Below are 16,611 nucleotides of genomic sequence, written 5' to 3'. Positions count from 1 at the left end.
TAACAGAGTGCAATCAGCTGTGAAGATGAGTTAATATTAATGTGTCCAACTTATCCATCACTTCTGAACTTGGCCAGTTAAAAATTCACTTAGGATCAGACCCAGAATTTCTAAGGACTACAGGTCCTGGAAACTGTTTATTCCTTTAACACTTTAATTTATCCACAGACTACTTGCAGAGAAATTTAAGAAACTTAAGAGGTAAAATATTAAACCATAATTGAATGCCAAATTTCAGACAGCTGTGTTGGATTTAACTACAATTGTTGTATCTTCTGGTTTTGATTTCCTGACGTTCAGGAGGCTTGACACTGATACTGTTGCTCTTGTTCATTGCGTGTTTGATTCTCACTGCTGAATTCAGATGCCTTAGTGCCTGTTCAGAGAGCTCACATGATAAACCTGCAGTTGCAGCTACTTCTCCAATGCAGCAAGACCCTTGGAATTCAATCTCTTTATTTAAACATCTGAATGTTTCATAAAGGTTTTGACTCATATTTTTGGAGAGAGTTTTCTGTGTATATAATCTGCCAAGGTTTTTAATCATCGAAGATTAAAAAATGAAGTATTCTACAAGTAGAAATGAGTAACTTTCACATAACAATAGCATCCAGGAATTTTTACAGCTCTGGAAGGTGGTGGGAGTTTTCCAATCTACTTGTCGAAAATTAATTAATCACTAAGTGGTAGGATTCTTTACATTTATCAACTTTCTATACATGAGAAGAACTGGCAAGAGATGAAAAGAAAAATGAAAGAGAAGGGAGTTCCAGTTTCCTTGCCAACGATTAATGCATTTGTTGTTTCTGTTCCCGAATAGCATATATCACCAAAGCTCTTTTTAGTGTCAGATTTTAGGATTTTATATTCTTAGATCTTGCAGAAAAAATATGATGGTACCCTAGCTTATTATTCTAAAATGTTTTGGTTGGTACAAAAGATAACTTTAACCATTTTTCTTATTCCACAGGTGGTCAGAGACATATTACTGATTGGTCACCGACAGGCTTTTGCGTGGGTTGATGAGTGGTACGGTAAGTTGTCTTTCCAAAATTAATGAACAAAACAGCTTTGTAAAGGAACTAATCCAAACCCACTGAAATAAATGGAAACAGTTCCATTTACTTTCATTGACCATCAAGCCCAAAATGTAAAGATTATTCATTCCTTGTACAACATGCCAAACACCTTTACTGAGAGTGGGGGCTACTTTTATATCCCATTGTATCCCATCTCATTGCCTCCAAACACAGAACTTGCTTTCAGCAGATCCTTCATTGCCAGAGCTAGTCAGATAGTATTCAGAGGGTTGGACAGTACATACGATTTCATGCATTTTACAGCATATATATGCCCATGATCCAACCACTCTGCATCTTGGGAAGTTCACTGAAGTCCAGGTTAGGAACAATCTATATTGAAAATAGTGCCTAATATTAACTCTGCTTTTGTAGCACTAATGTAGAATCATCTCCATATTGCAGGTCCTTGAGGTCTCCATTTGGCCCGTGTTATTTCCAGCATAATTTCAGGTTTTCGGAATGGATTTTAAAGTGTTAACATGCAATATAGAAAAAAACCCACAGAGTTCTGCAGTCCTGTTTGGAAAAAAAAGGATATAACAGCTACAAATTAGAATCTACTGGGTCTGATTCAACAGCAGCTGCATGCACTAAATTCCCTTTGAATCCATGCAGCAGCTGCAGGAATGGGTGCTTTGAATTGTACAGGGTAATTGTGAACATCAAACTAGTCTATTACATTTTATCAGTGCACAAATAAGCATTCAGGTTTGTGCCTTTTACAGATTGTTTCATGAAAGTATTCATTATAATAGATATATGTAGATCCATTTAAAAAATGTAGAGAATTGCAATTTGGAAATCTATTAAAAGAAGAAAAATTAGTTAGAATCTCCTTGAGGTTCACAGAAACACTGCTTTGGACTTTTCAGTGAGTAGCCTTTGGGACATATAAACCTGATTCACAGAATAATGCACTCAGCGCTCAGAACCATCCTGTGTTACCTTGCTTCTAGGTACCTTGGTTATCTTGCTTACCATCCAGGACTACCCCTGATTAACGTAAACTGGCATAGCACCCTTGACTTCACAAATTTACACCAGCTAAGAATCTGCTTGCATGTATGGGGTACTGATTAGTTAGAAACTAAAAAAAGAATTTGCTTTTAAAGTCACAACTTCTCTTATTGTACAGTTTTAATAAAGCATGAGAATACAGGTATGATGGTGTTGCAGTCATAAACATTCTGGCAGAGTAAAAATAGGTCTTTTATTTTTCCACCAGGCTTTTTCATTTAGGGACAGTCGTAAACCAGTAAGAGGATTCTGCATCTCTAAACAATTGAGAATGAGCTTGACTTCCTCATATGGCATATGTCCCATACCTCCACAAATTTTTATTTGATGAACTATGGTTATAAGCTTTCAAAAACACCTAGACTCAATGCTCAGACATCAAGTATCCTCTAGATACAAATGAGAGTTTACAAATACTAGTTTTGCTTATTTCTATATTTATTTTCTAATGAAAACCATGCTCCTTCATTTCCTTAAGCTGTTTTATATTAATATCATGGGGTGTGTTTATCTTATATCATCTTTTATCATCTCCTTTTCAGAGGGGAAATTTGATTTTTGAGATAGATGAATTGATATAGATAGATAGTACTGATTACAAGTAGCAAGCAACAGTAATATGTACCTTGTTATTCTTTTAGTACCTTGAACTATGACATAAAATGTGCACTGATCATTATGCAATAGACTCTGATCACAAGTATTTGATTTATGTGGTATCTGAAGAAGGCAGCAGTGCTGACAGAAACCATTTGCCGTGTCCACACATGCATGCATATGCATGCACCTCTCTGTGGTGCCACAAACCATATGCATAGCATGTTAAACCATGTGCAGTGCTGCTAATTTGCAGCGCAGGAGACAAAATTTGCTACCAGGAAATCCCAGTAGCAAAAAAAAACCCTTGGAAAAAAAAGTGAAACAAAGCACACCAAAATAGCACGTGCTGGGACAAGTAGAGACAGGGGAGCAGGCAGCACAGGGGCTCCATGGAGATGGGGGAGCAGGCCCAGGCCCCGGGCCACTCCGCAGGTGGCTGAGGCATAGGGTGCCTCAGCATGGAGGCGGCCTGCCAGCTAGCCCCACACAGGCACCCTGTGCCCCAGCCAGTCCCCTCCCCTGGTTGGAGCAGCATGCCAGCATCCAGGAGGAGCTGGGCACAGGCAGTTTGCCCTTAATGGGACAATGTGTTCCCCAACAGAGCGCATGGGCAGGGGCACACACTGTGGCACAAAGTAACAGCACAAATTTGTGCTGCTACAAGCGCATGCCCATGCTTGTCTGGATGTGGCTATTGTGTCTATTTATTGACTGCTTGGCTAAATTTAGAAAAATCTAACAATTTAAGGCAGTATTTCAGCTTGTTTTTCATTTCTGTCACTAGCCCGAGGACATGTCCTCATTTTGTGGGATGTCTTTGTGTAATTAAACAAGCATTCTGTCTGTGTGGCATTCAACAAAAAAGAACATCCAAGATGCATGACCACATAGCTGTTTCTGCCAGTGTTTTGGCTGCTGATGAACTTCAGCACAGATTGCAACTAAAGGCTGAGGAATTCCTCTTCTGTCACTTGCATAAGAGAACTCAGAAAATCATAACAGGAATGGAGCAATTTACATAGGAATCAGCATCAGAGAAGCAGCTGGAGCCAGCAGGGAATGTAAAGTGTCTGGTTGCATTCGTAGGATGAGTCAGGAGAACTGTATTGAAAATCTTATGCATTGGACAATTCTTGTGTCCCCACTATGCACTGTTGGCTCACCATACTCTATATAGCAATGGTGAAAGGAGAAGAATCTGAATCTTTATTTCCCAATATGAACAATATATTTTTTACGTGAAAAGGCACCCCTGCTCAAGCAGATTGTAAAACACTATTGGGAGCCTGATCTTTAAAAAACGATGAGTGTGTAAAATGGACTTCTATAGATTATCAATCTGCCAGAATTTGGAACGGGCTCCCAAGGTGCTCTCCCCTACCTTGGGGGTCTTCAAGAGAAGGCCGTGTGACCCCAGCGCTCTTTCCTGCCCAGGTAGGGGGTCGGACTCAATGATCTGTTGAGGTTCCTTCCAGCCCTAGCATCTATGAATCTTTGTATCTGCAGCTCTGTACGAGGAGCTCAGTTTGACCTTTGCATGGGAAGGACTAGGATTTTCCTTCTTTAGGCCATAGAAAATGTCTGCTTGAGAAGACTAATGAATGACGAAGTAAAATTTGAGTACTGGCGAACTGATTCAAAAAGATCGAGAGCTACTGAAAATTTTGCCAGGGCTACCTCTGTATAGGTGTTGGTCCTTCATTTGTTCTTACACTTCCAATCCTATATGTTATCTAATTGTTTTAGTGCAAGGGGACCTGTGAGTTGCCATTTCTTCACGTGAACACAGTGAAGAAACAGTGTCCCACTCTATGGCAAGAAATGAAAACTAACAAATACCAAAGTAATGTAAATTGCACAGTACAGTTATGTCAGGCTCCAATGTAGAAAAGTAAAACAATGGTTAAACTTTCTTTTAAGAATTGGAACAAATTTCCCCTTAGTTTAAATGTGTTGGCATCATTCCTGTCACACCAGGGATAAATATAGCTAATTACAAAGTTGAATAGAATTAATGACATCAATTTTTTGTGTGTGTAAATTAACAATGGCTGAAGAATTTGCTTCCTATACCTTTGTTCAAATAATGATTCTGAGCTAAGCAAAATCTTAGATTATATTTTCTTCTAAATGTTAATGTCTCCACATTTAGACTTTTTTCAGAAATTTTGTTTTATAATTTTCCAGAAAACTCTGCATGGAAAGAAAGAGCTAAGTATTCCATGTGGCTTAATAGTTTCATAGTAGCTAGGGTCAGGAGGGACCTGAACAGATCATCAAGCCTGACCCCTGCCACAGGCAGGAATGAATGCTGGGTTCACAAGACCCCAGACAGGTGACCATCCAACCTCTTCTTGAATTGCCCAAGGTAGGGGTGAGGACCACTTCCCTGGGAAGTTGGTTCCAGATTTTGGCCATCCTAACTGATCTCTAACCTAAACCTATTCCTATTCCTATTATATCAGTGCCAATCTGATATCGGACTGATGTACCTCTAGTTCCAAAGGTTACATCCCTGCCCTATGGTACATCAGCTTTTTCTGCCTTACCAAGAGGGGATTTTGTCAGCTGAAAGAATTATACCCTAGTTCTGTCATGTGCTCAGAAAAGGCAGACCCCCCCCTTCTTGGAAAAGAAGCTTGTCCATTTATTCAAGTATCCTGAGATCACAGTCAACACTGAAAATGAGTGAGTTAAAAAGATAATGAAGGATTTATTATAAAAACACAAACAAATATAAGAAATTGGTAAATCTGTGTTGAGATACAGACGGAGAATAAGAAAAAAACATGTGAAATAAAACATCAGAACAATGACTTGTTCTTACCGTGCATCTTAAAGCCAAAAATGCACCTTCTATTCAGCTCAACAGAGGCCTTTGCCTCTGACCTTTCTGTCAGCACTTTTTGAATTTTCTTCTGCCAGCCTGCTGGCTTACAGACTTTAGTGATATTTATTTTATTCTAAGAGAAAATTTGGTGTCAAAATAAGTTAAGGCATTTCTGCTCATGACTACTGTTGAGCAAATTCAGGTTTTATATATGTGTCTGAAGAGATGGCATACCAATACTCTGACTCCCTGTGCTTTTAGCTATAACCCATATATAATTTTATGTTGGTCAGAGAAGCAAGATCATTCACTTCTCACAAAAAAAAAGTATTTGCTTTACTATGGGTCTGTGAATACATGCAAAATTCCCTAGTATCTACCTCTTGAAATGAGGCTGATATGGTAAATAGGCAGAAAGATCAATGAACAATGTTGTTTAAACCCATATTTAAAACAACTGTAATGGTCTATAGTGCTGGTTCTGAAGAGTCCAGTGAAATATTTCTCACCTAAAAATGTAAGCTACTGTACCTTGCTCAGAAGGTAACTGAGAGACTGTAAATGAATAACCCACTGCTGCTGGACTCACAATGAACCAGTTTGCTACTTGACTGGAAAGCTGACAATAACTTTTACATCTGGTTTTTGTTACTTATAATTTAGTAAGATAGTGCATTTTATCTCTGTTTCCTCATGTGAATGAGTTGCCAGCATGCATCCACCAGGCTAAAGGATTTTGAGGGTACTTTTTCTTGTACATGTAGGACACACTGATGCTACTTGTTTCAGAGCTAACAATAGATTAGAAAATGAGATATTTTATGGTGTGTTCACTGCTGATGTTTGCTGAATCCCATGCTTTCAACTGTCAATTATTTATTTCAAAAAGTAATTTGTGTTCACGTTTCTTACAAAATTTAACAATTTCCATAACACTGGAGTTCAGTTTGCCTTTCATAAGCCCTGATTGGTTTTTATGCATGACTTGATACACTAATCAAAGAAGGGTTTGAGTGGTAGAGTTTAAATAAGGATAGAGCAGCTTGACTGCATACACAGGCTGTGCCTAACAGATCTGATGATACTATTTACTGAGGAGTGAAACAGAGACACATCAGTAGAAGCCAAGATTGACCTGGAATCTTAAAAGAAGTTTGACAAAGTACCATACAGAAGTCAGAAGGTGTGGTATGATCAGGAAAGCATTTGAATGACTAAGATGGCTTCACAACCAAGAAGACAGTTCACAAGGGAAAGAGAAGAGGCAAGTAGATTGCCACAGAGATCAGTTATGTTCTCTTATATCTCAGTGACTCAAATGAAAAAATTTTGAAAGAAGAAGGAATATCAGCAAGTACAGCAGGAGAGAGCAGTAACATTCAGAAGGAATTGCAAAACTGGACTTCAGAAGGAATTGCATAATTCACTGAGTAAAAGAGAAAGGGATATCTGATAAAATCGGTACCTTCTTGGAATATTTTTAATGCCCATCATTGTTCCAGAGCTCTAGCTGGAGAATCAGTCACCATTTAATCCAAATTTTTACTGGCAAAACTGTAGTTTCCCCTATCACACGTGCACATGCTTTTGGATATATTTTTTCATGTTACTGTACTCATTTTCTATTTCCTGTCTAATCGGAGTTTATTGTCAATATGTGAAACATAGAGCTATGCCATATGATGAAAACAGGCATCTACCTATAAATTCTTACTCTGGTATGTTTACTGTGAAGAACTGTATATGAGATCAGTCCCGTAATTTTCAGAGTATGCTGTTTAGCCCTTATCCAGCAAAGTACTTAAGTATGTGTTTGACTTTAAGCATATGAGTAACCCCATTGACTACCATGGGATTATGTACATCTTTAAATGCTTTGCTGAATCAGGACTGGGCTGCTCAGCAGCTTCCAGGATCAAGCCAGATAGTGGTTGTAGGTCACTCCTAAGCTCTGCCCATCTGTTCATCTGATCTCTAAAATTTATGCTCTTAAAAAAAAGCATTAGAATCTGATTATTTAACCTGCAACATGTCATCCAAACACAACATCAAAGGCTGGCTCATAGTAAAGAATGAGCTTGTGGCTCTCAAACTGCCAGAACTTTTTTGGTGAGATTCGATGTTGGAGCAACTTACTGCACTTCCACTAACTTCAGTGGAGCTATATCAGAGGACACCAGTACAGGATCTGGCCTTCTTGAGTTCAAAAGAAGTTTTAGGTGTATTTGGATGGCAAAATCTGGTGAAAGGTGGTAAATTGTGTTTGATGGGAATGCAATATATGTAGATCACATTTAAGCATTTACATAAGTTTGACTGTACCCACCATACATGTAAGTCTTTGTGAAAAGAGAAGAGCAAGACTGTTTCTTTGAATTTCTAGCAGGTATCAGACGCCACCATCATTTAGAGCCAGTATAGGAAAACAAGTAAGGGTGGGCTTAATTTTAAGTATGAGTCATCTCCTCCTTGTTCAACAAAATCCTTCTGCACAAACTTAAAGTTAAAAAGAAAAGGTAGAAAAATCTTTACGTATCTCCCACTACAGCCTTAGAATCACCCCATTTAAAATAATTATTTTCACAAGTAAATGAACTGTTGGTATACAGAACTATTGACATATACTCACTCTTTAGAGTTTAAACCAAGTGAAATGTTTTTAAAGGGACACTGTCAGGCACTTTAAGCCCCAAAAGCAGACTTAGTAAATAAGCAAGAAAATGAATTTACGAACCAAATTTTAATGGGATGTTTTTATAGCAAAGGAACAAAATAAAAGGAAAGCAGAAAATAAATGGAGGAAGTTAACTTAAGTACTCCCCTGTGCGATCTGCAAGCTGATTATTGTAGCATTGTACTGCAGCATAAGACTCTGGATGGAAAATTGACTAAAAAACTACTGATTTTTCTTAGGAAGCTGAGCAAAATGCAATAGCAAATATACAAATTGGATTTTTTTCCCCCCAGTACTTGTAATGACAGAGAGAAGGAAAAGTTCAAATATATCATTTTTAAACTGACAGTGTTCCTCCAATATGTGTAGTGATAATTTTAAAGCTAAAAGTTTTGGGAGAGATTTTCAAATGGTGTAAATCAGCTCAGAAGAATCAAATGAGTTCTGTACCAGTTTACATCTGCTGAGAATCTGGCCCATTGCATGTTAGAATCAAGTACTAATAAAGAAAAGACATTGTTTTTACTGAGTTGAGTATTACTGTATTTTATAATTGATTTGACTAACATATATTTTGCCTTATCCTGGGGTACATCTATTTTCATACTGTTGTTCATTCAGACTTTGCTAATAAAGAGCATGTATTCTGCTTGGCAAATTTTCTCCTTAGCATGCTATTTACGTTGCTTATTAGCTTGTTTTTTTCATTTTGGGTAATAGTAGAAAAGAATAGGTTAAATGATAGTTCATTTAATGTTATTTCACGTTTCCTTGCGATCAGTAATAAAAAGGAGAAAGGAACCACTAGTGAAAAAGTCCTGCGCTCTGTTGTTGTTGAACTAACGGGATGAGTGACACATTCCACTTCACGTGCGTTCTTGTCAATTGAACCAAGCCCCATATCATATAAGACAGGGAGGGGTTGTCAACTGGGGGTACATGTACCTCCAGGGGTGCTTGAGAAGGCTCTAGGGGGACACGTGGGTGGGTGGGGACAGAGCGCTGCCATGCTCCATCCCACACTGCCGCCCAGGCACCGCCTGCCCCGCCAGACACAGAGAGAGGGTGGGGGAAGCTGGCAAGTGGCGGCTGCTGCCACTCCGCATCCAGGCGCCGGGGGTACGCTAATCCAGAAAGGTTGAAAACCCCTGATATAAAAGGAAGCAGCAGGTCATAAAATGCCACAAATCCAAATGATGCAGAAAACACTGGAGAAAAGTGGAAGCAGCAAGAGCCCCATAATCTCTAGCTGCTCTGAAAATTTCAGCTAACATTACATCTTTAGTAGACGGTGCACTTAAAAATCTGAAAGGCTACTGAAGTCGCATTTAAATCATACAAACAAAGACCGAAGGATACTTACAGGACACTGAAAAGGAATGTGGTTACCAAACAGTCACAAAGAATGGACCGGATTCTCACATTGAATAAAACCTAACTAAACAATTAGATGCACTGAAGACAGTGAGTGTACTGCCCCTTGTGATTAACTGGATTACTTATCTTCATACCTTAAAATGCAATAAAATCCAAACTTCCTTTTGCAATTAAGATAAGGAAAGGATTTGTTGGGACTCAAATAGAGCTCATTTAACAGACTTCTAATTGATTCTGTCATATACCATTTTATTATGTAAACTGACAATATCAGACATAACCAGGCCATGCTACCCTTTCTTAACATTCAGGACTGTTCTGTATTGTTTTCACTTGTATAAAGCAAACTTTTTGTAGTATCCACTAGTAAATCACTTAGGCTAGGTACAGATAATCAAAAAGCCCAAGGTGGAATCAGTCTAAATTACGCTGTTTTCTGTAACGGGCATAGCTTAGATTGGTAGCAAATGTTCGCCCTTTGGTGGGGGTTGCAAATCTTAGACCAGGTTCTGCCATTTTTAAAGCAGTCTGTGCACCAAACTTCTGTTCTGTGACAGGAATAGACTGGCTTCCAAGCACTTACACCAGTAAAAGTGTAATGTCTGTACCTGGCCTTAGTGTGATGATTTTATGTTGGCTTCTGTATTTTGAGCCAATGTGCGCTTCAACAATGAAAGTGTCTTTTTGTTATAAAATATGCCATACTGTACTAAAGATAATGCTATAGAGTTTTCTTTGAAAGTTTCTTAGAAGGTAAGTAAATCTTTTTGATATATCTGAGGGGGTTTTTTTTATTCTAGAGTATCTTCTAAAGTCAGTTTAGAAGATCTTTGCCTGTACCTATGCCTGCACTCCAACACTTTTTGCCTAGCTCACTCTACATAGATGCCCCTAAACAATTTCCACTCCTCCCTGTTCTGTATTCCCTTTGACTTAACCTTTTTCCACTTTCCTCAGCTGGTTTAACTACCTTTATGAGTAATTTTTCATAAAGCTAGTTGACTCCCCGCTTTTTTTTTTTAAAAACCCTTCTTTGGCTTCTGCTGAAAGATTATCTATCCCTAGCATCTTCCTATTTATTAAAGTTTGCATCGAATTAATGGAAAATGCCAACATTTTGAACTTTTTGCAGATATGACTATGGATGATGTTCGAGAATACGAGAAAAATATGCATGAGAAAACCAACATTAAAGTTTGCAGTCAACATTCATCTACTGTGGATGAAATAGAGAGCCATGCCAAAGCAAGAGTATGTAGATTTTTTAAACATATTGCCCACTCTCACCTAATCTGCACATGCAAATGACAAGAAGCGGGAACAACTTTAGGCTTGATCCAGCTCACACTGAAGTCAGTGTGAGTTTTAACACTGATTTCAGTGAGAGCAGAATAAATTCCCTTAGATTACAACCTGCATGCGCATTACACCCTGAAGTCCCCATGATGTAAGAAAGGAAGATGTCAATCTCATCTACAGCTCCCAATCTGGCAGGAAAAAAATGTAACCTCCCTCCCCTTGGATGTGCCAACAATTTTAGTAGGATCAAGAAGAACACAGCCATATCAGATTTGGCTACCAATGATCCTGATTTTTTCAAAGCCTTATGAATGTTCAGGTTGCATCAGTCAAACAGCCAAGAACATGGAGAGTGGAAAAGTTTTGTGTGGCTGGTGAAATTATTTGCACCAACAGAGAGAAAGCTAAAAGGATTTTTCCCTTAATGCCTTCAAGGTCCTGTTTGATTTTTTTTGATAAACCACAAACAAGGATCCTGAAAGAAGATGCTGTGATGTTTTCCTCTTAAAATATTCATATGAAAGGTTCCTTCTCAGGCAAAACTCTCATTAATGTGAACAATGGCTTTGCACAAGTAAAGATTATAGGGCAGGTCATTAAGGCTAGATTATTATGGTTTTCTTCATATCTTACATCATTAAAGCTCTGACTGACTTTGAAAAATTACCAAAAAGGAATTGCTGAGAGTCTCCTTCTTATCCCATACCAGATTTATACTAGTGCAAATCCACTGACTTCTGGGTTACTCCAGGTTTATACTAGCAAGGTCAGAATCGGGCCCTGAATAAAGACATAAGATTTGGCCATATGAGCTTTGGCTAAAAATGCCTGCAGTCCTTTTCAACACTGACTTAGGCCAAATTGATAATTACAGCCGTGGCAGAATCGGGCCTTTATTCACTTCTAAAAAAAGACAGAATGGAGTCTCGTATTTTTGAGTCCTTCTCAGCTCAGCGTAGGATTAGTTTTATTTGAGCACATATCAGCATGTGAGTGAATCTGAGATGAGGCAAAAAAGCAAAAATCAAGTACAGGTAGAATGAGTACTCCCCATGTAACTCAGAGATGACCAGATGGAGAGCAGGTCACTTGATAGGACTTCCATTAATCTGCTTTTCATGCTGATGGCTTTCTTACTGGGGAATCTTTCTCTCCTTTTCCCTCCCAGTTCATTCAAGCACTATTTTGTTTTCTTTTTACATTAGTAAAATGCCTAATCCAGAAACCATTGAAGTCAATGGAAAGACTCTCGATAACATCAGTAGGTTTTATATTAGGTGTTCAGTGCAAAAAACACTATTTACAATGACACAATAAGTTAAAGAAATGTAAATCAGAAAAATGGGACCAAAATTATTCCTGTTACAAGTGAGTCCAATTCCTTTGAGCTCCTCAGCTTACTGCCATGTCAACATGGGGCAATTCCAGTTTAAATAAGCTCTTCTTCAAGCTACAGGAGCTGCTGTAGACTGAAAATGCCCCTGGAATAGTAGTCTGTTTGGAAAGAAGACGGCATTTGGCACTGTATGAGGGTTTTCATTATTTTATATGATTCTATGAAAAAAAACATAGAGCATCTTTCACACATCGGTGTCCCAAAACATTTTATAGCCAAAGCTACATGGGCATGCAGCTATGTAATATTAAAATGCAGGGTAGTTATATAGAGCTAGTATTTGAGTTTGCTATGTGAAGCAGGTAGTATCCATATGGCCAGCAGTATTACAAAAATCAATCCTTAAAAAATCCTGAGTCAAACCCTAAAAATCATGAAATTTGTTGAAGGATTTTATAAACATTTCAAATAGCATTTTTTAGATGTTTGCTCTTCTGTTTTGTGAGCCAAAAATGAGTTCATGTTTTCTAACTGAAGCTCCTACAGTCCCCAAGGCTAGAAACCTACTTTTTTATAATGAAAGTTGAGCCCTTGTATAATCCCAGCTCCTAGACCTGTGGCCTAAAGAAAAACAGCAAAATATCACAAAAGCTGCAATACAGTCTTGAAAGATGGCAGTACTGAGCAAAGGAAAATAAAGATGGTACTGGTAACTTGTATCTACTCCATTGTTTCAATATAATAAACTATGCTCATGTAGAGGATACATCTTTAGTTGTGTCTTCACTGTGAAGGAGCAGGGTTATTAGGAGCTGCAGAAATACAACGTGGACAAACTTCTTTCTTGATATTTGCTTCCCATACATCTATTGCTGCATATAATGCAATGCATAAAGAGTGTTTATAAAGAAGTTTGTGGTACTGGGAAATAATTTTTACTGACTGCCTATTTTAAAGAGCTTGGAGATTGGAGTTGTGAGTTTTTTGGAAAATCCATGTTGCAGTAGCTTCCCGCAAGCCTTTTTCTTGTAGTTTGTGCCAGGTTTGAGGAAATGTTGCTGACCTTTTGCTGAAGCTACTTTGAATTTTGTGTTTGTAGAGAAAAACCAGCTAAATCTCACCTGATTAAGGATTTTATTAGAAAGATTTTGTACAATTTTGCCTGAAACATGCTTACTCTGGGCCAATTCTGCCCTCTTGTGGATGCATACAGCATTGACAATATGTCAGGTCCATTTAATCATTTCTGTATTAAAGGATTTCTCTGCTGTGTAGAGAAGCAGTCTGTGGGCCTGATTCACCATTGGCTTGTAAATTGTAGCATCATTTACACTTGTTCCGACTAACAGTGGGCATGTCTACATGAGACGCTAAAAACGCACTAGACTAATTATACTGGGCATTAGCATGTCATGGCAAAAGCCGTGCTAATGTGCTAATATGCAGAATTAGCCTACTGCACATTAGCATCACTTAAAAGATGTGTGCCAGCACTATTGCGCAGTAGTGCTGATTATGGTGTATTAAGTTTAGTACCTGTTATTACAGGTACTAAATACACCATAATCAGCTATTACAGGTACTAACCTTAATACACCATAATTACGGTGCATTAATGCACATGTAGATGTGCCCATTGTAATGCTGTCAAGTCTGATCTAGTAGCATTTTCACATATTTTCCACTGGTATAAGGAGTATTTGGTTTGTGACCTGGCTGTAATTTATTAAAGCATTCTGACTTCTGGATGGGGAAGTTTGAAGATGTATTTTGACCTCAGTAAATTAACAAGGGATTCTTTTGGCTTAATCCATATGATGTGAATAGTAACCAACAAGAAGACACAGTTGGCAATGCCCTCACAGATACAAATACAATTCCTGCTACAAGTCAACAGAAGCTGGACATACTCTATGCCTGGAAAAGGGGAGAATTTTACATCCCTTAACAACAGTGCTGTGTCAGTGCTTCTTTGAAGTTATATTCAGTTTATAACTTTCAATCCATTATTTTTGTTAATATCTCAGAAAAGAAATAATTTTTATTAAAATCATTTCAGTTGATTCAAAAGGTTGGATTTTTGAAGGAATCGGTGAAGTAATATCTTTTCATTCAAAACCAGATGCTGAAGTACCCTGTGTGTAGTAGGCTCATAGGTAATTAGTAGGCTGAGCGTCTTTTTTTTTTTTAAAGGCTATTTTTCAGTTTTCTGAAGACATTACAGTAGTGAGCTTTCCAAAGAGTATTAAAAATAATCACCAACTTTTGTACAGTGTAATAGTACGGTTACGCCTTCAGACCTGTCCACCTGTTATATGTAAATAAAAAAATGCAATAGTGGAATTCTTCTTTGAAATCAACTACAAATTTCCAATTGACTTCCTTATGTTTAGGTAATCTCAATTAATGGCAGTCAAATGACTTGAGCCAAGAAGTATATCTCATTATTAGGATCAATATGGAATTATATCTTGTGAGGGGAGTAAATACATCTATGACGGGTATATAACAACCATAATGTCCAGGCTGTTGGCCCCCAAAAGAAATTCCAGGCACTTTAATAAGTTACAAAATAATGTTATTAGCATGGTATAGTAATGATAAAGTAGATGAAAAAATCATGTACAGGAAATGGTTTGCATTACTGTAAATTACAATACTGTACAATAAAAAATTGGAATTCAAGATATGATCCTGCTTCCCTTGAAGTCAGTGAGAATTTTTCCAGAGACATTGCTGGAAACAGGATGACCCCCTAAAGTGTTATATCTTTTTACTGCCTTGTAAATGTGAATGCCCACACTTTCAGAACAGTCCTTCACTCTGGGTTCCTTCTTTTCTTTGGTGCCCAACTTGAGACACCCTTTACTTGCTGAAGGACTAAAGTATTCTGTCTTCTGCCTGAGATTAAATGTTTCAAGGCTATTCATAATCTTAGAAAATCAAGCATTAAGGGAGCATCAATCCAGGCACCTGAATTCAGTGGCCTTTTATAAAAAAATTGTCCAGAACCCCTATTAATTCCAGCAGGATTCTGACATGTGGATCCTCACACTGAGATGAGCACATGCCCTGTGATTTAGAGGTTGGATGACCTGCATTAATGAAATCATCCTTGAAATGGTTCTAACTTTCCATTTGTCTTTCTTTTCTTTTCTTTGAAGACATGACAATGGATGAAGTCCGAGAGTTTGAACGAGCAACTCAGGAAGCCACCAACAAGAAAATTGGGATTTTCCCACCTACAATATCTATCTCTAACATATCCCTGCCTTCTTCAACCCGTAGTGCACCGTCGAGTGCTCCATCAACTCCTCTCTCCACAGATGCTCCTGAATTCCTAGCTGTTCCCAAAGACCGACCTCGGAAAAAATCTGCTCCAGAAACTCTCACACTTCCAGACCCAGAGAAGAAAACACTTTAAATTTAACCCAGCATGTTTCCTCCTGACAAGCCATGTCTGCCAGAACAAGAGTAACTAAGCATTTATAAAGCTCATAGTGATTGTTTGGGTTTTGTTTAAAAGGATTTTACTGATCTAGAAAGATGACTTCCTTACTCAGACTTGTTCCTAAAACCTTTAAATAAGTGCATGCAAAAGAACATAACTCATATACTCTGATTCCCAAAGTAAAACTCCAAGCCATATGGCACATGTTATTAACATGAAATGAAATAGTCTGAGAATTGCCTGTAAAAAAACACCCCACAACTTTCTGTAGCAGTTGGCAAGCTAAGAAATACTCATCTAGGTCATCAGGGGTATTTGTTGTAGCTGTGTTGGTCTAAGGACATAGACAGACAAGGCTCTTTGGGTAAATCCAGTATCTTTTATTAGACCAACTCAAATAGTTGGAAAAATTCTTCATTGGGTACCCAAAAGCTTGCAATGAAGAATTTTTCCAACTATTTGAGTTGGTCTAATAAAAGATACTGGATTTACCCAAAGAGCTTTGTCTGCCTTTCATGTAGGTCATAGCTTTCATGATTAGAAATGCAGTAGGGATTTAATAAAGCTGCCAAGAACTCCTGAGGGGAACTAGTACCAATTTCAGGTGCAGGGTTAAGTTAAAAGGGCAAAAATCACATTTTCTCCTATTATACCTGAATTTTTAACATTCTTTCTACTCTCAGGCTTCTCATATCTAAGCATAAATCTTTGAACTGCTATTCATTGATACTTGAACACCAACAGCAATTATTCAGATTCATATTTTGTTTAATATGACTCAGGATTTGGGGCCTACCTAACAAACACTTTAAACTTTTAAAATCTAAAGTACCAATGTGATAGAGGCTCCAGTTGTAATTAATTATACTGACTTTAAGGCCATTGAACTATTTATACCTTGCACAGAATTTATAAAGAATCCACCCATTTCTTGTGGATAGTGTA

At 37.9% G+C, this 16,611-nt stretch overlaps 1 protein-coding gene across 1 annotated transcript in view; it reads left to right on the top strand.

Annotated features, from left to right (window-relative positions):
* PITPNC1 (phosphatidylinositol transfer protein cytoplasmic 1) overlaps positions 1-16,042 on the top strand; it is a 180,699-nt gene extending 164,657 nt beyond the window's left edge. The window contains exons 12-13 of the mRNA XM_090059483.1: positions 971-1,034; positions 15,380-16,042. Coding sequence (XP_089915609.1) covers positions 971-1,034; positions 15,380-15,639 — 324 coding nt within the window. The 3' untranslated portion in view covers positions 15,640-16,042. The remainder of the gene's footprint in view (positions 1-970; positions 1,035-15,379) is intronic.
* The last annotated feature ends 569 nt before the right edge of the window (positions 16,043-16,611 follow it).

This window comes from Crocodylus siamensis, chromosome 8 (assembly GCF_052110815.1).
Source record: "Crocodylus siamensis isolate JL-2025a chromosome 8, ASM5211081v1, whole genome shotgun sequence".
NCBI classification, from domain to species: Eukaryota; Metazoa; Chordata; order Crocodylia; family Crocodylidae; genus Crocodylus; species Crocodylus siamensis.
This window is presented reverse-complemented; position numbering and strand designations above follow the sequence as displayed.